General features: G+C 47.9%; 1 protein-coding gene across 3 annotated transcripts in view; it reads left to right on the top strand.

Annotated features, from left to right (window-relative positions):
• Nucleotides 1–472: 472 nt before the first annotated feature.
• arhgef39 (Rho guanine nucleotide exchange factor (GEF) 39) overlaps nucleotides 473–20,838 on the top strand; it is a 29,804-nt gene continuing 9,438 nt past the window's right edge. For 2 of the 3 annotated variants that reach the window (XM_047022853.1, XM_047022854.1), the window contains exons 1-7: nucleotides 473–1,204; nucleotides 2,614–2,806; nucleotides 3,361–3,455; nucleotides 6,877–6,997; nucleotides 8,861–8,979; nucleotides 15,431–15,501; nucleotides 18,689–18,817. In XM_047022853.1, the coding sequence (XP_046878809.1) occupies nucleotides 2,648–2,806; nucleotides 3,361–3,455; nucleotides 6,877–6,997; nucleotides 8,861–8,979; nucleotides 15,431–15,501; nucleotides 18,689–18,817 (694 nt within the window). In that variant the 5' untranslated portion in view covers nucleotides 473–1,204; nucleotides 2,614–2,647. The remainder of the gene's footprint in view (nucleotides 1,205–2,613; nucleotides 2,807–3,360; nucleotides 3,456–6,876; nucleotides 6,998–8,860; nucleotides 8,980–15,430; nucleotides 15,502–18,688; nucleotides 18,818–20,838) is intronic. The other variant, XM_047022855.1, reaches the window with a different exon arrangement.

Consider the following 20,838-nt stretch of genomic DNA (forward strand, 5'->3'; position numbering starts at 1 on the left):
TGTTTCATGTTCAGTATTGATTACTTTTTGTCTGATTCTCATCCAGTCGAACCCGACAAAGTATATGCATTTGAACACACAATACATAAAGAAGCAGCATAGGCTACTTGGCCCCAATCAATTTCCATCCAAAAGACACAGAATTTGTCTAAGCATTATCAGCTGGAAGATCAGATATGTGATTTGATCAATTCTTTAACCATCCTGGGAGTGATGTAAATAAGGATCACATGCTTCCGGTAATATCATAACACTGACCCATCAGTGAGTCCAACAAGCAAATCAACAACCGCCCCTTAAGCAGCAGCTATGAGGGCATCTGAACTGAGCTCAGACACTCAGGGAACACTAGATGTCAGTGTTCTCGCTATTGTGGGTCTGCAGTCAGAGTGTTCCTGATTAGAGGGTAAGAGTATAGGCTGTTTGTGTCTTTGTGTGTATGTACACAACAGTATGTATAGGAAATCTATCTGTGCTTTCCAGTGCACACTCCTTGTGGGTTTGACGATATGCCAGGGACAATACTGCGTGCGCCGCGGCTGGAACAGCTCCAGTGCCTGATCAGGGGGCATCACTTTCATCTTACTCACTTACATTCATAATTAGCTGAAATTTGCTGAGATGTGTTTTCTTTTCCTAGGATGTATCATCCAGCGTGAATTCCCAGCTTAGACTCATGCAGCGTTAGTTTTTTTGTTGACAATTATGGGCCAATTATATATTCATAACAAGCACAAAAGTTGAGAACCAGTGCCATGAGTAATTTAATTTGGGGAACTCTTTAAACTAATGTCTCGACTCATATCATGCAATATTTAGTCAGACAGCAGTTGGTAGGAAGTAGGGACTGGTGTTTTTGCTCGGTTGGTTTACTTAAGCCTCAGTGCTTCCCAATACCAATTACAAGTAACCTTTAGTGTGTATTTAGTTTCTGCATTACTAGGTTTCCTCAGGGCTACAAAAAGTCAAAAGAGTACGTTTTGTAATTCCCTATGATGATCTATTGTCACATGTCCAAGTTATTCCATGAAGTAGCCACCCGCCCTTTACACCACAGGGCGGCCGCTTCAATCTAACAAGGAAATGTTTGTCCCCATTACCCGGAAGAAGAGAAAGCAACCAAAAAGAGCGCTCGGATTCAATTTGAACAGAAGGCACCTTCGGGTTACACTAACGTTTGTTTAACCAGAGCACCAAGTTCAAAGTAAGTAATGCCAAAATATGTACTTTTAACATAAATATACTAAAAATATGTTGCACTTTCAAAACGGCATGCAAATTTCCATTCTGACTTGTAAAACATCTCTACACTCGACAAGGTTACTTTATCAACCGTGGCAATGTATTGTAATTTGACAACTAACTTTAAATAAATGGTTTAAATGATCGAGTTTGTTTCACCATGTTGTAGTGTTTAGCTTGCTAATTGTAGCCTAGTATTGTTTAGTACAAAGTAGGCCGAGTGTAAGTGTTGGCTACTTGTAAAAGCTGCATGGAACTGTACCCTTTTGTTTCTGCAGTACAGTGCATTGTAGTTGGCTCGATAGCATTGTATGTAGGCCCGCTAATGCAATTTACTGAAAGCTAAAGGATTGTTTTTACTTAGCTATTCTACAGGGCTCTGTCATGAGCTGCATGCTAAGCATGTACCAGAATGGTCATATATCTTAACAAATTCCCCCACTGCACTGCCACAGCGAGCTTAACATCTGTTCACTGACAACAAGATTCACCGCTGTATGTTCAAGCACCTAACCAAATTGAATCGCTCTGCGGGCCACAGACCATGTTTCACTTGCTCATCCGGTGGAAGGTCCAATGTCGGCCTGTTAGCCTCCACACAGTATGGAGGACATTCATATTTCCCCCCACTCTGTGTGCACGAGAAGGGTCCTGTTTGGCATTGATCAGGCCCTCTTGTATACAGTGTTAGCGAGTGGCTGTCGCGGAGCTCCCTGGGGACAGCACAGGGGTTAATTGCTGCTAAAGCTCTGGTCTCTGCCCACTCTGCGTCCCCAGTGCTACATGGGAGATGACACTAATGAGGAGAGCGAGGACACTTCCCAGCCAGGGGACACTGGAGGTGGGAAGAAGGGATGGAGGGTGGGGGGGCAAGAAAGTGGTCTAGAGACCGCAGGGGGGAGAGACGGGGGCGTTGCAGGGAGGGTACTTAGAGGGAAGAAAATAGTAGAGCATAAATATAGTATGATCATAGACAAAGTGAGATTGAGTGAGGGAATCATGATTTGCGTCAGCAGTTGTCAGCTTGGAATAATGGATTATATTAATCCATAAATCCATGAATAATGGATTATACTGCAGTCCTTTTAAAAAATATGTAAAACTTGATGAGCTTCAATATTGTTTTTAAACTTGTTGGGGCTTTTTTTAAATGCAGAACTATGCATCAAAAAACACTCCAAAGAACTTCTAATATATGGACTACAGGGCTAAATATGTAAAAATCTTGAAGCAGACCCTCTTGGGCCTTGTCATATAAATATATTTGAACGCTACTTTGCTTCAATTTATTTTATTGTGCTCTGGAAAAATTGGAAGTTAGGTCGTGCTTGGTGGGCTACATGTAAGGTCATGTTTGGTTTGCCTCCACAGTTTCTCCCGACCGGGCACATCTCCACCCACGAGGATGAGCTTCTCCCCCAGCCCAGCCGGCCTGGCGGGCCCTGCAGCCGGCCGCAGCATCCAGGAACAGAGGGAGCGCTGGGGAAGGAAACGGAGCCGCACCGGCCGTGAGCTGGTCCAGACCGAACAACGCTACTGTGAACAGCTGGAGCTGGTCAACACGGTCCGTCTGCCTAAGTTCTCCCTGCTGCCTCGTGCCGTCTGTACTGTTGGTTCCTGGAAGTGCATATTACTTGTGAAATACCGGGTGTTACGACTTTGTAATGTGATTTTAAATGCACCAGGTCTTGTATGGTTGGAGCCAGCTACGTAGATGATACATAGTGATAGATTTAAAATTTATTGTACAATTGGCACTAAAAACTATTGGCTAAAACTCCAAATATTACATAACTAACACATTGTAAAAATGCCTCCTCTTAGCCTTTTTGCTATTCAAGTGCTTGATTATCCAAACATGTTCAATCTATTCATGCTATAGTATGATTATGCTGCCTCATGTTTGGACCCCCTGGTATTGTTGGATGAATCCACTCCCTCCATTCTGGGTGTAAAAGAGACGTCAGTGGGTGTGAGCACCTCCTTCTTCACTGATGTTTCCCGTCTCACAAATCTCCAATAGGAGAAGACGGCTGCAGCTAAACGGAGAGTTTTCAAACACACAATTGGCAGAACAGTCGTCCATTTTGTCACCACTTGCTCTCGCTTCCCTTTCAGTACTTTGTGGAGATTCTGAAGGCCAAAGGCACCCTGAGGCAGCATATTAGAGAAAGCATCTTCAGTTCAATTAAATCCATTCATTCAGTAAACCAGTAAGTATCTTCTGAATAATTAACAGAATATTCATGCTGTGGAGAGTGTGGGAAGATATGACACAGAAGAGGGGGGGGGGGGCAGGGGAGAAACCTAATTGGTCTCTTGCATGAGGATGAAGTCAAGATAAACTCAGTCTTAGCCTGGTGTACTGCATTTTCTCTTTACCATTTGTAAGAATCGATGAGAGGCGTCTCCAGCCCTGACACTGCTCTCCCATGTGACTAGTTATTTCATATCACCTGTAGTTACCGTGAGTAGAGTCGTTCATCTTGCACTTGATTTAGCTAAATGAACAGGAACCATTTGCATCTCAGCAGGGAAACTGTATTAGCACACCAAGTAAACGCAGATAAGTTGGAATGGGTCTAATCCATATTTAATGGACCAAATCTATCACTCTGACTTGGCGCTCTGGACAGACTGTGGTTTTGGCAGACTGCTTGGCACAGGCCCTGTTTGGTGGGTTTGGAATTTACACTATTAATTCATGAGACCTGCCCAGTAGCGGTCCATTCAACTGGCCCTGTAGGTACCACAGATCAACATTTTAAGAAAGTTCCAAACTCGGCCAGTGCCAAGCAAGTAGTCTGAATCAATCATTGGATCAAGAAGACGCAGGCCGATTAAAAGCATAGCACACTTTTGAAAAGTTAGTTCTCTACTACAGGGGGCCTGTTGATTCACTTGCATGCTGGCCTAGTGAATATATATGACACATACACGTACACACACAAATAATACATGTTGCCCAAAAATCAGCACTGTGAACTTAAGTTGGAACCCATTGGCCATGTTATAGATCGAGACTGTTGGTTTTAACACAAGACAACATGATGTTAAACGGTCAGACAAATTAGATGCATCTTTTAATTAGAAATTGTGCTTTTACAATCCAAGCCCTCCACAGCTCCCCGAGGGTCTTCTTCACTCCAGCAATACAGACGTTCTTTTGGAGTCTGTCGAGAGGAAGATTGAGGAAGGCATTGCCAAGTGGGATGTATCAGATAAATAGTTACTCAGTTACCATACATCTTCATTATATCGCCTTTATTGGATCAATGGTTGAGGCATCGTGGCAAATGCCGCAGTTAGACCCATGGAGATACATTTGCGGTGCACCAATGTAGAGGCATGACTGATGGCCTTCTCCTTTTTCCAATAAGCCTGTCTATCATTTGGAATGATATGCATGGTAAAGATGATGCTTTGCAATTGATGTGTGCTCAGGTGGTGGGGTAATGTTGGTAGCTGTTCACAACAGTTTCAATTAGAAGGGTTCAGAGCCGAAAACGGACATAGTTGCCCTTTGTCATTGTAACAGAATACAAATTTTGTGCGATATTAACAGTCTAGGTGGGATCGGGTAGACTTGTTGTGTTGGGGTTGCAGAGTCCATTCACTGTTGTCTGTTTGCGACAATAGGACACCTTGATGTTCCGTCTGTAGTCCTCTGTTCCTGCACTGGTTGGGAATGGAGGCTCTTGCCCCGATGCTCAGAACGAACAACAGCATTCAGGGAGACACTTGTCAGCTCTGCACAGGCTAATGGCCCTCTGATTGAAAAACACAAATGTACGTTGCAAACTTTGTTTGTGTGCTTGTACTGGTGCGTGGACGATCCTTTTCGTGTTCTATTGACTTTCTGCGGTGTTGATTCACTGCACCCCACAACATGGATGAATTAATTCCCGTTTTATTAAACATTTGCCAGGTAAACTAATAGGAAAGAGGCGAATATATTGATACGCCTGCGTCATTCATCATAGTTGAGGCTGTTTTTGCGACCAGACTGTTGGTGGGCACAACCCAATTACTGCAGACTGCACCATAACACACTGTGATAATTTGAAAGAGCTGTCACTTTATTAAGTTAGTAACACGGAAATCAAAATCGTATTCTAAAGATGAATATTCCAAAGAGCGCATCTGGGGACTTCCTTAATGAGAATAAATGTGATTTTAAAACGGATCAAATAACCTCCCACATGACAGGAGCAGAAAGTGGGGTGGGGGAAAAAAAGAAACCGAAGTTGTGCGCCCTTATTCGATTTTTCTGCTTTGTTTTATCCGCCTTTGTTTGTGTGTTTACATGTGTGCTTAAGAGAAGGAGAGCTTGCTTGTTTGTTGGTTTGTGCACATTTACTAACCCGTGACAATAATTAGTATTCCTCTATCCCAGCCTTGCACAAATGAAGCCATGTAAGCCTGGATTGTTTGGCCGAGGCTGTGCCCACCCCAGATGTCGCGACTGCTAAGAATTAATGTGGATTAGCATGATGCAGAGAGAATGCTAATGTTATTGTCCGAAACCTCCTGACGGCCAGACAATTTAATTGCCCTGAAAAAAAAGAAAGAAAAACTATAACAAATTTTATTTGTAATTTCATATTTATCATAATAGCCTCTGGCTGTGTGGGGGGGGGGAGGGAGGGAAACGGAAACACTGCTTTTCCCGCCCTTTGCCCTCGTTACAACTCTCTTGGCTGCTCCGGCATCTCCTGATTATGAACAGAGGCTACCTTGGTGCGCAACTTCATTAAAATCTATTTAAATCAACTTCAACTGCAAAGTGCTCGTTCTTCCAGCATGCAAGACCGTAAAGTCTCTGGAAACATCATTAGAGAGTAGGATCCAGTAAGTCTGTATATTTGTGTGTATGTGCGTGTGTGTGGTATTTACTCTAAGTTTGGATAACAAGCTCCTTCAGAAGTGTCAACACCCCCAACCAATTGCGTCCGTGTTCCAGTGATGTGGCTGACAGGCTGAGCGACGTGCTTTCCCCGTGCCTTGATGGAGTTGTTTTGTTCCTAGCTTGGGTGGAGGCATGTTCACACTACAAAGAGCCACCTTGTGCCCTCAGGGTAGACCCCATCACCTGAGTCCTGGTAAATATGTCACCCACAGAGAGAGGCCCTCCAACAGTGGCAATACGTTCAATCTCCACTCCTAAAGCACCCTTTAAGTAGCAAACCGTCGTCTAAACTTAACTCCACCTCTATCTTTTTTTCTCTCCCTCTTAAACGTGTTCCTTTGCCTCGATGAATACTTTAGATCTTTGTGTGTCGTTTTTATTGCAGCTGTTGTATCTGCTGATTCAGAGCTTTGGCGCCGTCCTCCTCGGCGGTTACTGTGCCCAAACCTCCCAAGTCCAATGTTGGACGACTCGAGGCTAAACGCTCACTGGGGGGCTTTTGAAATGAAAGCATAAAGAGCCTGTGATGCGAAAGAAATCGGCAGCCGTGATTGAAGTGCTTACTTCCGCCATATTTGAAATTCGTTGTTGAAAAGACTGTCAACCGCCAACCCAACGGGCCGACACGGACCCACCCAGCGGAGCTCCTACCGCGGCGGTTGTTTGCTGTTTCTTCGAGCCAATTGTTAAGTCTGTTTATGGCTTGTTTTTCCATCTCCCTGCAGGACTTTGCTGGTGCACTTGGAGAACGGTTATTTTGGCCGAGGCTTTGAGCAGTTCTGCCCTCAGCTGCATTACTACAACACCTACGTGGATAACATCCACAATGCCCGGAAGGTTCTAGGGGTAAGTTAACCCCAAAATAAAAACCTGCAGATAGGAGTGTGAGTTGTGTAGAGTACCAATGTGTGCGCTGCTGACCCATGCCGCAACATCTCAGGGACTGGCCTCGTCAAACGACACAGCCCCCGTTCAAATCAGTCGCAAACGTTTGTCGCGTACACATTTCGATGGATTTCCCAGACACTCGCTAACCTGCGCCTTCATGTTGGGTTGTCTAATCGTCCAGCTGGAGTCTAACACGAGCCCGTCTTGCGCAAGCCTAAATTTAGCATTCCTGTCAGTTCACCAAACTGTCACCTCAGTGATTGGTGGGTGTCACCCGCGTCTCAGCCAAAGCCCAGTGGTCCCATTAAGTACAGCACTCTTGATCTCATTAGGACAGTCTTCAGTTGTGCCGCCTACATCATTTGGCCCTGAAGACTCCAACGGGGAGTTTGCAGCTAATTAGCACCTCAGCTCACGAGGCACCTGTACCTCGCCACCCGCATGGACGGCTGGCTGCCTCGCTGAGGCATTATGCTGAATCTACCGGTGTTATTGATGAAGTGGGGGTTGGTGTGTGTGTGTGTGTGTAATGAAATCCTGAGCAATAGACATGCATTCCGAAATGCATCAATTGCATTTGGTAGGGATGCAGGGAGATGGGAAGACCGATTAGGACAGACAGGGGGAGAGGTTTAGGCATCCACCACCGCGCCCTCCCCTCGTTCTCTCCAGCGTTGGTGTCGTCCGGGGTGACGGCGGAGCTCGCTAACATCTGCTCTTACTTACCCACGCACAGAAGCTCCCCCCGAGCTGCAGTGATATGATTGTTTTAATTAAGAGGAAGTATGTGTCGGCTGCAGATTGACCGATTCCATTGATTAGCGACTGAGCCGCGCCAGTTAGCATTGATTCCCCTGCCGGGTCTACATGGCAGTAATTGCCAGAACACGGGGCCGCATGTTAGCCACGGCCACTTGAGTCAACGAGGGCCAGGGAGGCCCCCACCGCCACCCCCGGCCCCCTCGTAAGTAAGCGGTGACACTGGCCCGTTTTTCACGGAATGACTTCTCCCAGTCACCCTGGGGAGTGTCATCTTTGTCCAGGATGTTGTGACATGTTCTCACACAGTGTTTTGTCCACTTTTTGGCCAGGATGTGAGATACCTCCTTGGGCAGGCCGGTCAGTTCAGCTGATGTCATTTTTCCGTGACAGGCAGTGATAGGGGGGGGGCCCATAGTGAGTCCATGATGAGACATTATTACACACCGAGTAGATTTAGTGTCATGTCGTCCATGATGGCTGTCAACCCCAACAGGCTCCGGATTCTAAACATATTCTCACATCCGTTTCTCATTACACCTCCTCTGCCACTTAATAGCAGATTCCTCTCACACTGTGCTCATCATTCCAGTGATTTAGTGGCTGTCTGCTGCACTGTGTCCAACTGCTCCTGCCAGAGGCGTAATGGCCAGCTAAACAGCTGCGCCTGGTGTGTGAATATCTCTGTCATGCATGCACGTACACACACACACACACACAAAGACAAGCACACACTCACTCAGTCACTTTTCAGCACCGCAGCTAGCACTCTCACTCTTTTTTTATTTTTTTTGGTCTCGCGCGCACACACCATTAAGACCAGGAAACATCGATGTGTATGCGCAGGGGGTGGCGGGAGGGTGGGTTTGGGGGGGCTGATGTTGTCATGGGTCGGTGTGACATGTTGGCAATCGGTTCCAGGGTCTGAAAGCTAATGCCATTAGCAGAGAGATGGAGAAAACGCACGGTCACACCCACACACACCCTACGACCTTAATCCTCCTCAGAGAGACGTGTGTTTTCTCACTGCAGTGTTGTGTTTCTGTCTGTCGCCTCCTCCAGGCGCATTTAAAGAAGAACAAGGCCTTCCGGCGTTTCAAGAAGCTCCAGGAGGCCAGGCCTGAGTTACACAACTGCACCCTGGAGGACCTGCTCCCTCTGCCCATCCAGCGCATCCAACAGTAAGCCTCTGTTTCCGGAAGAAACCCACATCCTCTTGTTTGTGGCAGACATTGAATCGTGGTGTGAATGACTGTCAAGTTAATCCGTGAACTTATCACGGTTGACTACTCACTGTTACAAAACGATCTGGTGTTTTTGGTGGGTGGTTCTGTGACGTAGGAGAGAACCCTTGTTGTTGAGATGGGTCACTAGAATTCGTCATGCTTCAGTTCTTCTCGTTGTTTGGTTGTTTTTCGCCGTGGCAGACATAATTTATTACTGGATGTAGTGAGTCTGTAAACACTCAAGACTGTCCAAGAACTGTCAAAATCCTGTTTGTTTCACGCCCTCTTTTTGCAGGCTGTAATTTCATGCGGTTTTGATCTCCACCGTTAATTAGTCTAACACAGGGAGAAATGGACCGCAACATGCGAACCAAAGCGCTGGATACTGTGACACTGCTTTATCCAGACAGTCGTCTGTGTGTATATTAATTAGGACCTCCTCTGTCTCTCAACTCCTTCCGAGACGTTGCTCGGAACGCAATCTCGTGCCAATCCGTCACGCACAAGCAAGATACCGCTGCTTCTGGGCCTCGCGTAGCATCTGTCAAGCTGACGATATCTAACTTGCCGAAGTGTGTACTCCTGTAGAGTTCATTAATAGCCATTGTCATCTCCCGGCCTTGCTCTCATGTTGTACCGCATTTATATTCAATTTCGACAAGACGGGTGTAGATTGTATGCTCTCCCCAGACCCCTCCTTCCTGATTTGCCCACTCACCCCCCCCCTCCCCCACCCCCCCCCCTCCATCTCCATTGATCCTTCCTCTCAGTAAAACTCTGGAGACTCCAGGGACGCGCCTAATTGTATGATGATCTTAAGTGGCGCTGCCCGAGCGTCCCAGATAATCACGGCGCGCGGACGGCGCCTCACCTTGCTCCGGCTCCACGCCGGGGGGAATAGCAGGAAATTGTTGTCACTTATCGCCATTCAAGGATGATGGATGGCGACCGGGAGGGCTGGAGTACGAATACTTATGGCGCGGAGGAGGAGGAGAAATAAAATCACTGCCTTTTATTAAGTGGCATTCACTGGAGCTGGCTGGCTGAATCACTCCTGTCCTCCTCCTCCCCCCCCCCCCCCGAAGTTCAGTGCCGTGACAGTGACGAGGTCGTCGAGCTGATTGTCGCGGCAAATAGCACTCCTCTCTGCCTCGATAATAGAGATGTAGCTCTTGCCGAAAGAGGGGCGGCCAATGGAGACCTTGGGTTGCAGCTGCTCCGAGCCGAGCGCCATTTTGCGTTGCGTGGGGGTTGTTTGTGCAGTTGGCTCATTGTGAGCCTTTACTGTTGGGGCAACGCACGAGAGGTTGCGGGGGTCATTGCCACAACGTCTTTACAGTAAAACGAGAGACATTATGGAGCAATGAGCAGCCTTGCTTTTGTGCAGCATTTGTAAGAGCCAAGTCTGAAAGGGATTTTTGCTTTTTGTGTTGCAATGTCAAGACCTGAAATGCCTTCATCAACGCCAAGTACCATCGCCATTGGTGCCTTTTACGGAATAATGCCAATGAAAGACTGTCTCCTGAAAGAGAGTATCTCCTCTCTTGGTTTACTGGTTAAATTGATTTGGTAATTGAATCAATGTATGTAACTCTTGGCTGTCGTCATTTTCGCTCTCAGAAGGTGAAACCTTGAAACTTTTCGAGATGAACCCACGCGTCCTTATTCTATTTTGCTACCTATTAGTTTCTTGTTAGGCTTGTGTGAATGGTTTGTACCTGCTTTGTAATATTATTCAGGTTACCCATGGTCGAGGAAGACCTGGAAATGTCAGGACATTTGAACATTGCAATGTTCAGAATTGGAAAAGGGAAAAACAATACCAAAGGTTCACATTGGCCTATTAGCACTGAAGTAAATCAGGAACAGTGGACGGCAGCTGTGTCCAACACCAATTGTATGCTCATTTTTTGGTGTTTGCCCAAAAGGTGCGTGACCACTTTCATCAGGATTTGTACAGATATTTCACAAAAGGTTTTTCTATCATGCAACATGTCCAACGTGTCTCTCTTTGTCCAAAGAGAGAGAGAAGAGAGAGAGAGAGAACTTTTACAACCAGTTGCAAATTCAAACTTGGATTAGAAGTTGACTCAATAGAGTCTAAGAATGACGGCACCAGTACTTTTGTAGCAGCAAAAGTGCCTTCAAAACTACAAGTTACATTCTCGTTCGTCAAATAATCCTTTTTTACCACCCCTCCTCCTTCTCTTCCTCTTCCAGAGGAAGATAAGACACCAGTTACAGTTATTTCGTATTACATTTTAATTGCGGAAGTTTGTAGAACGAGTACAGTATCTCCTTCCCGTTGCCTCACAGTCAGTTCTATGGGTATGCATTCCTCGTTCTTTTGAAGCTATTAAAGTGAAGTAATTATGCACAGGACTCTGCCGTGTTCACTAACCCATGCCGCAGCCTGACAGCGCCTGTTGTCTCTTAATTAGGAATTTGAATACTTAATGCACGTATTTAAAGCAAAATAATTAGACAGATATTTCCTCCCTCTCTTCTTTTTTTTACTGACATGTGTGTAAGTGCCCAAATGACCCAACGTGTCTATCGGGAGAGAGAAGTAAGAGAGGCAAGAGGAGGAAGGAAGGCGCCACGCATATCATCTGCATATTACAAAGGAATTAGCGGTCTGCGGCGGGCCGCATCCCATAACTAGGCCAGCTTGCATGCTTCCCGACGCCGCATTCTTCCTTCATTAGAATATCTGAACTGTTATAAATATGGCTCCGATTACGTTATTGTCTCGTTATCTTCTCTTTGCTTTGCCGCTAATGAGCGGGACAGGGCGGCTAAACGAGCGAGTTCCGTTTACATTATTTGGAATGTGCCGTCATCATGCTCATTAGGAGTGCGCCCCTTTTTGTTATGCCGTGCCTTTAATTAGATTTCCTGCACCCCTCCCTAATAAGGACGAGGGCATCCGTCGCTGATAATGCCTGTAATGTATTTGTTATTACAAGACGAGACAAGAAGAAAAAGAAGTGGAATTATTTCTCCTTTTAAGCGTCTCTTAATTGAAGGAGGCTTAATTGGAGCTTGTTCGGATTCCTTTTCATTGCTAATGAGTTATAGGCTACAACGGCGTTCCCCCCCCCCCCCCCCCCCCCCCCCCCCCCCCCCTCCTTCCAAAGACTTGCAGTGTGCGAACTTTGTAGTTACAGTAGCGCGCGCAGCTTAGCGGTAGTTGATACACAACACATTTTCCCCCCCTGGTTGTCTTCTCTCCCGATCTTCTCTCTGGATCCTCATTTCTTCTCGTCGATCTTCTTTTCTTCAAATCCCTCGTCGGCCTTGGAAGTCAAGTAAACTGCAGTGTACTTGGAAGTCAAGTACACTGCAGTTCAATAAACTGCAGTGTAGCACTAGCCTATACACACACACGTTGTGGACATATCGTCACCCATCCGCCCCATAGCACAGAACAGGCGCGCGAGGTTAAAAGTCAGCGTTCCGATTTTTTTATCCACCGACACGCGCTCCCTCCTCGCTATTGCTCGCTCTTCCCGCACCGCTAAAAAGCCAGACGCCATAGGAGTGGAGCGCGGCGGTCGGTCGGTCGGCTAGCACCGGCTAATGGCCTCCCTGGCACCTGTGTGTCTCTGAAAACAAGCCCAGACTGCACAAAGAGCGGGCCTCTGACTGAGAGACGGAGAGAGGAGGGGAGACAGACACACAGGAAATCAATGTAGACTGTCAATGCACTTCCCAAGGTCACTTTGCCCCCTCCCCGTGTGCGTGTGTAGGAGGAGGGGGTAAACATTTCTGAGAACGCCGGCATTATATACAACTACTTCTTATTCGATGAGGATTAGAGAGGGGAGGAGGGAAAGGAGATGGCCAACATCCCCACGTTGCCTTAATGCACCACAAATGGATCGTGCAGCACATATGGTGCCCTTTCCCATCGGCTTTCATATAGTTGTCCAGGGGAAGGTCTCTATTTTTGCTGCGTAGCCGTCGGCCATCGACATGATTTGGAGTCATGCGGATTCCGAAATGGAGGCACAGCGCTTTCAGTCTTGAGTCTTTTTTTTGTGTGTGTGTGTTTATTTTTTTGTTTTGTTGCTGCTTGTGACCCCACTTAGTCACAAGCCAGCTTTAGCAGATGTGACGGGATCTTTAGTTTTTCGTTTTGTTTCCAGTCAGGTAGAACAGACGAGATGGATTTTCAGCTGACATAATGAACAGGCTCAATGCCAGAGCTTCTGACTGTCTGAGCACCCAACATGATATCTTCCGTTGATCCCACGTTTGCTAGCCTGCATAAAGAAAAAACACACTTCCCCCCCCCCCCCCCACCTTTCAGCTTGGAAGCACGACTCTTCTCTGCTTTCTCTGAAACAAAAACAAAAAGAAAGGAGAGATGAGAGAGAGAGAAACTAAATTGGAACCTTCACCTCCTCTTCGTCTCTCTCTCTGTCTCTGTCTCTCTCTCTGTCTCTGTCTCTCTCTCTTTCTCTCTCCCCCCAGGTTGGCCTTGTAGTCTCAGCCTTCCTTAAACATCCTAAGAAGCAGAGTTTCAAGTCACTCAAAGACACAGTGCCTGCACTCAGTCCTTTCCCCCCCCCACCTTTCAGCTTGGAAGCACGACTCTTCTCTGCTTTCTCTGAAACAAAAACAAAAAGAAAGGAGAGATGAGAGAGAGAGAAACTAAATTGGAACCTTCACCTCCTCTTCTGCTCTCTCTCTGTCTCTCTCTGTCTCTCTCTCTGTCTCTCTCTGTCTCTCTCTCTGTCTCTCTCTCTGTCTCTCTCTCTTTCTCTCTCCCCCCAGGTTGGCCTTGTAGTCTCAGCCTTCCTTAAACATCCTAAGAAGCAGAGTTTCAAGTCACTCAAAGACACAGTGCCTGCACTCAGTCGCTCGCTCTCTCATGCACATACAACCTCTCTCACGCACACACGCAAACACTCGCTGACACACATGTGAATGCACAGACCTATACACAGTAGCCCACTCCAGTCACTAACACGCGTCGCCTGAAAGACGCACACGGACACCCAGTCGCTTATGCACACGCATGCGAATACTCACTCACCACTGGCTGTTGCGAGTGACGGGTGCCATGGTCTTGGCCGCCGGTGGTATTTCCACTTCCATCCGGCTGCCAGATACCTGAGGCGGTGGCATTGTTTCCCTCCTGGCACTCCACCAATTAGAGAGCTTCGTGAGTCATGGCTCTGCTGAGCACCCTGGGAATCGAAGTACTTAAGCTCAACTTCTCGCCCTCGGGGGGATTCAAAAGTCAAGCATGTGAAATGGAAATGGCGCACAGCGGGGCGAGGCGCTTTTTAGAGTGCAGGTAGCGTTGACGCGGGTGCTGCACCTGCAGACGTGCGGAGAGGCCGTTTGAAACACCACAAACAAACAGATGGTACGCAAGCGATTATTTCTATATTCTTCTGACTTTGTAAAAAGTTTCAATATTAGTCGAAGTGTCAGACCTGGGAGTTCGACCCGGATGTCAAAATGTTCCGGGGGGGTGGGGGGGGGGGGGGGGGGGTGGGGGGTTCTCTCATCCCTGGAGAGCATTATGAACATTTCATCCCCTCAGCTCAAGAGGAAGAGAAAGTGAGGTGATATTTGCAATGATGAGGGCTTGTGATCAGGCCTGAGAAGCCTTATCGAGACTGAACATTTTTCGAGTGCGTCATGATGAAGGGGAGCCCTTTGATGCCCCCGAGAGTGCGTTTGATTATAGTTAACCAAGCTCATCTTTTCTATTGGCCCCAGTGAAAATAGCCCACCCCCAAATGTCCTTTTTTCTTTCTGTTCTGGTTTCACCTCATGATGAAGGATCATTTCCTGTGTGATTAGAACCCCTGATCTGGCCTGCCATTTATAACCACTCTCTTTGGATACAGCAATAATCCATATTTAATTTGGCCCAGAGGGCAATCTGTCTAAGAGGAACTGGAGTAAAGCTGTATTTCACCATTCTGTCACCTCCCAGTTCGTTTTCATGACAGAAAAACCGACACCCTCTGAACTTTTGGGCGGCAGCTCCTTCGGCCGCGAGTGTCAGCCAAAAATCGCTCCGCGCTTTCATATCAGTCTGTGGTGCGGTTTGCCGCTGTGCCTTCCATTTGGGACATTTAGAGGTCTGTCTTTGCAGTTCTTCTCGATGTGCTTTCTTTTGCTGCCTAGCTCCCTGACAGGATAGGTCTTAGTTGTGTGGAGCGGGTTGACAGAGAGCAGCCCCAGATGAGCTGTGCGCTTCCACGGCTGTCTGAATGTATGAATAATGTTGCATGGCAATGACAAGGCCCGTCCGACTTGCTAACACCGCCTTTGCGTTGTTTACTGTTGTTTATGTCTCTGCCTCTCTGTGGGTTTATATTTAGACGCGCGAGTATGCACTGACCTTGTTTGTTTGTTGTTCCCCCCGTCTTTTTCGTAGGTACAAGCATTTCTTACGGGACTTGACAGAGAACACCAGTCCAGAAAACCCAGAGTTCCAACAGCTTTCAAGTAAGTCTGTCTTCGTCTTCCTTGATGTGCGGACTCGCTGAATAACCACTGCTGTGCCGTACCTCTCAAGGAAATTATTTATGGATTAACCTGCCATCGTTTCCCGAGCCTTTATTGTCGTAAGTCCTACTCGTCAGCGCAGACTAGGCACGTGTGAAGACTTGGGAGGCGTGCTGTCAACCCTGGTTTTGAAGTTCCACTTTTCCCCATTGCAGTTTTGTCAGGACTGTTCCACTGTGTCAGTCTTCAGGAACTTAACAACAAGTGGTATGTTCCAGCGTGGGGGATGATCACAGGGTTCCTGGACGCTAGCCACGAGCCTTTTTGCTCACGTACTGCTGCATGTTCTGCTGCATGTTCTGCACGCTCTCCTTTGTACCCCGACGACAGGTAGGATGAAGGCCACAGGCATGTGAAGGCCACTTCTCTTCAGGAAGGAAGGAAGGGAGCGCTTAGGCGCGTGCACGTATTTGCCTAGCATTGTCAGCGCGAAAGACGATGCTCATTAACTTCATTTGAGCAACAAAGAATGTTCCAACTGTTCCTCGTTCTCTCGCCGCCCGTTTGTTGGGATTGTCACGGCACAAGTTGGCGTGGGGAGGATGAAAGCGCGGCAAAGCTCGACGCGTGTCGACGTTTCTTGATGTGGATTTTGACGTAATTAACTGGGACCAGATCTGAGGATATTAAACGCGGAACGATATTAATAAATAAAACCTTCCAACATCAACAGAAGCCACGATAATGACTAATTTTGATCGTCAAATAAACAGCAAATCCGTCTTAAGCTCAAATGTACACAAGGAATTATTTATGTGTATCAATTAAAATCTCATTGGTTGCGTGCTGCTTTTGCTTACAAATTAAAACAGCGCCTGACTCTAAGATGAAGGTACATATCCAAATGCGCTCCTCCATCGCCTCTCCCGCCTCATTAGTGTGTCTTTTTTAAACTCCTCAGCATTTTATGAGGGGGGAAAGAGAAGAGGGAGAGAAAGCAACAAAAAAAAAAGAAGAAAAAAAACTTTCCGTACTTAGCCCTGTTGTATTGTAAAGGGAATTATTTAAAAGAAACCCCAGACAAATCGCATTGTATCTGATTAAGCAAACTAGCAGTGAGAATCACAAGAGGCTTAGTTGTTGTTTGTTGGCTTCTCTTGTTGTGTTCCTCTGTGTTTTTGTTTGGCTTTCTTTCTTTGTCTGTTTGTTCTCTCACTTTCGTTCCCAGTTCTCTCCTCAGTATGTCTGCGTTTTTAGCGTGGAGCAGTGTGGTTTTAATTGTCGTAATTGCAGTACTTCAAGGGCTTTCATCAGCCCGTGTTCTGTACAGGCCCTGAAACGACGGCGGTATGCACACTGCATCCACACCAAAAGTATCCGGAAATACCCCCCACTCACTCTCCGATTCACTTCAGGAAGTTAACGCCGCCACACTCCTATAGCTAAATCATACATAAACATACTTGATGGACGAGTTTAAGACTTTAAGGAGAAGGAGGACTCCTTCGGAATGATTAAATCTCTGCTGTATTATTAATGCGTCGGACATCGGCAGTGTTGGATTGCGCTGCAATTAGGCGGTTGTTGTTTTTATAGATGGAGGCGATGAAAATACTCAGAATGCTTACAAGCCATCTCCACGCAGATGCTTTGTTTGGCTTACATTGTAGCTGTTGCAAAGATAAGCGAGCCAATTAGGCTGTGATTATTTTATCGCAGAGGAATCGCCCCCAGCATCATGTTCATAGACTGAACCGCGACGCAGCTCAGAAAACCAAAGCAGAAAGCTGAGCTCGAAATGAGAATCCATCTGTTTGTTGTTATTTTGGATGTGTTAACGATGTAAACGTCTACCGCAATTATTATTACTCGCACAGCATAATTGGAAGACTCTGTCTAGAATTATTGATTCGTGTGTTTTCGTCTAGGGCAAGTTAGTAGCAGAGTCTGGAAATCAACAAGGCCACTGTCTCGTAGCGGAGTAATACAGGAAGGCTATTACCAGACTACAAACATCACATTTAGTTAAGATCTGATCTGCTAAGCAATCAGCTGTTATATTTAATCTCCTCTTCCATAGCTCAACAGAAGTTTCGACATTGTTGCTCGCAAACTATAAATATGTGTTTGAGTCTTTCATTGCATTCCTTTACTAATAAACGGACAGAAAAAAGTATAGCAAAATGGTGACATGATCACTTGTGTATCAAAACAATAGCAAAGGGAGAAAGATGGCTCACATAGACCCAAGGACGCTATAGTTACGTGCGAAAAGACCAGGATCCATCTCTTGAAGGACAGCATTTCAAAGAGAAAGGGTTTATTTAACCACTTGAGCGCTGCATATTATGGAGATGGGGGGGGGGGGGTCAATGTTTGCACGCAATTAGCCACTGGGGAGTGTGGGTGCGCATGGGGCCCTTGCGTTCAGAGTTACAGAGGCCCCTGTGGCGCACACGAGAAGCCCCCTAATTAACGTGGCCGTCCACAAGGTAATGCCTCGTACACACAAGCGCGCGCGAGACACACCCCAGTCCTCCGGGCTGCAGATCAAGGCCAATCAGGAGTGTTTTGATGTTTTAATTCACACACCGGGGGTCAGGCCTCCGAGGGGGGCTGATGATGATGTAATCAAACGCAGAGGAGGATTGTGGGAACACTGACTGAACCTGCGACGCAGGACAAACCTCTGCATGGGCTCCTTCATCACATCCTGTTGTTCTGTACCAGAGCTAGCGAGGAGCCGACTGACTTTGCATGTTTTAGTGTGGCGTTCCTCGACACATCTAGCCTTTTTGTGCTTGATGGATGGATGTGCAATGACGGATGAAAGGCCATGGCTACTTGTGGGTAGTGACGGGATGTGTGTGTGTGTGTGTGTGTGAATCCGTGAATCCCCAGAGGAAGTGTCCCCATCCACTTTCCTCCTGCACGTGAACCTGTGTGTGTGTTTAGTGTCGAGTGAAGTGAGGGGTGGTAGGGCGGGCTGGATAGTGTATTCAGGCAGTCAAATGCCTCGGCTCTGTACTGTGTCCACACGCGTTCACAAATACTCCCACACACGTTCACAAATACTCCCACAGACTGAACACAACTCAGTCCCTCTTTCACACTAAAGTCACACGCGCACACACACACACACACACGCTCGCTGTCTCACTCACTCAAACGCACAAATCTGCTGCAGGGGCAGTGAAGGCGGTCTCGGAGGTGTCCCAGCGTATCCAGGACAACGCCCGCAGCCATGAGAACCACCTGCAGCTGAAGCGTGTGCAGAAACTGCTGAAGGGGCGAAAGACCAAGGTGCAGGCTCCAGGTTAGTGCTTCTGATCAGCTATTCCTTTTATCTGTTCTGAGGAATACCTCTCTCCCTTCCTCTCTCCCCCTCCCCTCGCTCACTCTCGTCTACTGGGACACTTAGGAAGGTGGTAGGAGGGGAGGGCTGATAAACTTGGAAATTAGTGGAAGTCTGGTTGTACAGAAGTTTGGTTTGGGACGCTTTTCGAATCCGAATGTCGGGGAGGATGAATAAACCGGGTTCCAACCCACACATCAAAAACGGACCCCGACGTATCACAGGGAAGAATCTCTCCTCTAATTGGTGAGAAGGAAGCACCCCCCCCTCCCCTCTGCTTCCCTCACTTTCATATTCCCGCTTCCTTTTTCCTCTCTTGTCTCCATATCCTTCTGTCCCTCTCTACTTGTGGAGCGACGGCCCTTTCTTCCCGCCTCTCTCTCTCTCTCTCTCTCTCTCTCTCTCTCTCTCTCTCTCTCTCTTTTGGTTTGTCCTCCGCTCCGTCTCATGGGTCTCTGGAGAGATGCCCACGTGTGGAACAACAGTGAGACGGCCCTCCTCGTGCTGGGTTCGCCCTGCCAATTTCCCCCAGGTCCAATTAGAGCCCAGCCTCATCCTGCCGGGCAGGCAGATGAAAAGGGAAACGGGTGCTTGCGTGTGTCTCTCTCTCCTGTGTGTGTGTGTGTGTGTGTACACAAGCAGGCAGGCCTTTATGCCACACACACTTTTCTGTCTGTGTGTGTGTGTGTAAACCCACTCAAAGGTGGCTTGGAGGACGGCGATGCGTACGGGGCGAGCGGAGGGCTCAGCCCACACCGGCTGAGGTGGACGTGGGAAGATTCAGAAGCCCCCCCTCGCCCGCCCCCAATCCCAAGCGCCCTCAGCCCCTCCGCCGAGCTCCCTTTCACCCAATGAGGTGCCGATCCCATCTGAGGAACTTCAAGAGAGCCAGCCCCTCTTACAGCCCCTCTTCCTTCAAGAGAGCCACGGCCCCCTCCCCACTTGTCCCCTACCTCCCCACCCCGTCACCATTCTTCCTCCTTCTAACGTGGGTAAAAAGAAAAGGCCCGCTCTCCCCCTCTTCTTCTTCTTTTTCGTTTTAAGATGAGAAGTGCCAGGGCCCCTCAGCCATATTAAGTAGCTCTGTAGGAGATAAGGGGGCCGATTTCTGAGACGCGAAGCCTGGATCAATGGGACATCCATACGGCAGACAGTCTGGCTGTTTCCTCGGAGGCCACTGGTGTGGGCTGCTGAAACGCCAGCCTCCTCTTGTCCAAGACAAGTTTCTGGGAGAGAGAGAGGGAGGAGGGGCAGGGGGGGGGGGTTGTGAAAGAGGGGACAAGAATAAGGGAGAGAGGAGACAGTGAGATGAGTGAGGGAGGGAGGATAAGAGATGTACTGTAGATTGAGGTGGAGTGAGAATGCCACTGATGAAGCGCTCTCCTGCCTCATCACGCGGGCCAACACTGCCCCCTCAGACTGCCTCTGCCGTCCTCAGTCGGCCATCACGCCCGGGCTGTTTACCCTCCACGGAACACTCTGGAATTTCAGATTCAAAGAACCCCATCCGTAGCCATATTCATATTCATAATGGATGATAGATGAAAGGTCTTAGGACAAAAAAGACCCTCTCCGAACAAACAACATTGACGTCCGTCACCAACCCCCCCACCGGCCCCCCCTCTACCCTCCTTGCCCTTTCCCCTTTCATGTCACTGATCTGGACACAGGCGGGTGTCCTTTGTAGTCCAACCTTTGGCACCTGTCCCGACCCTGCCGGGTGGCGGGGGCTGCCTCCCCCCCCCCCCCCCCCCCCCCCCCCCCCAGGGACACACGCAGGTCTTTGTAGCAGAGCAAAGGTGCTCTTTGACAGGGGGACGCTTAAAAGAGGCCGGGCCGCGAGATGGTGGCGATGCCACTTCGCTGCTTTTGAACCAGGTGCTGCTCAAAGTGCCCTCGCTGGCTGGCGGTGGGGGGGGGGGGTCTGTTTACCCTTCTGGGCCATAGATGGTGTGTGTGTGGATGTGGCAATTACACCGAAA

The sequence above is a fragment of the Hypomesus transpacificus genome, chromosome 7 (assembly GCF_021917145.1).
Source record: "Hypomesus transpacificus isolate Combined female chromosome 7, fHypTra1, whole genome shotgun sequence".
Classification (NCBI taxonomy): domain Eukaryota; kingdom Metazoa; phylum Chordata; class Actinopteri; order Osmeriformes; family Osmeridae; genus Hypomesus; species Hypomesus transpacificus.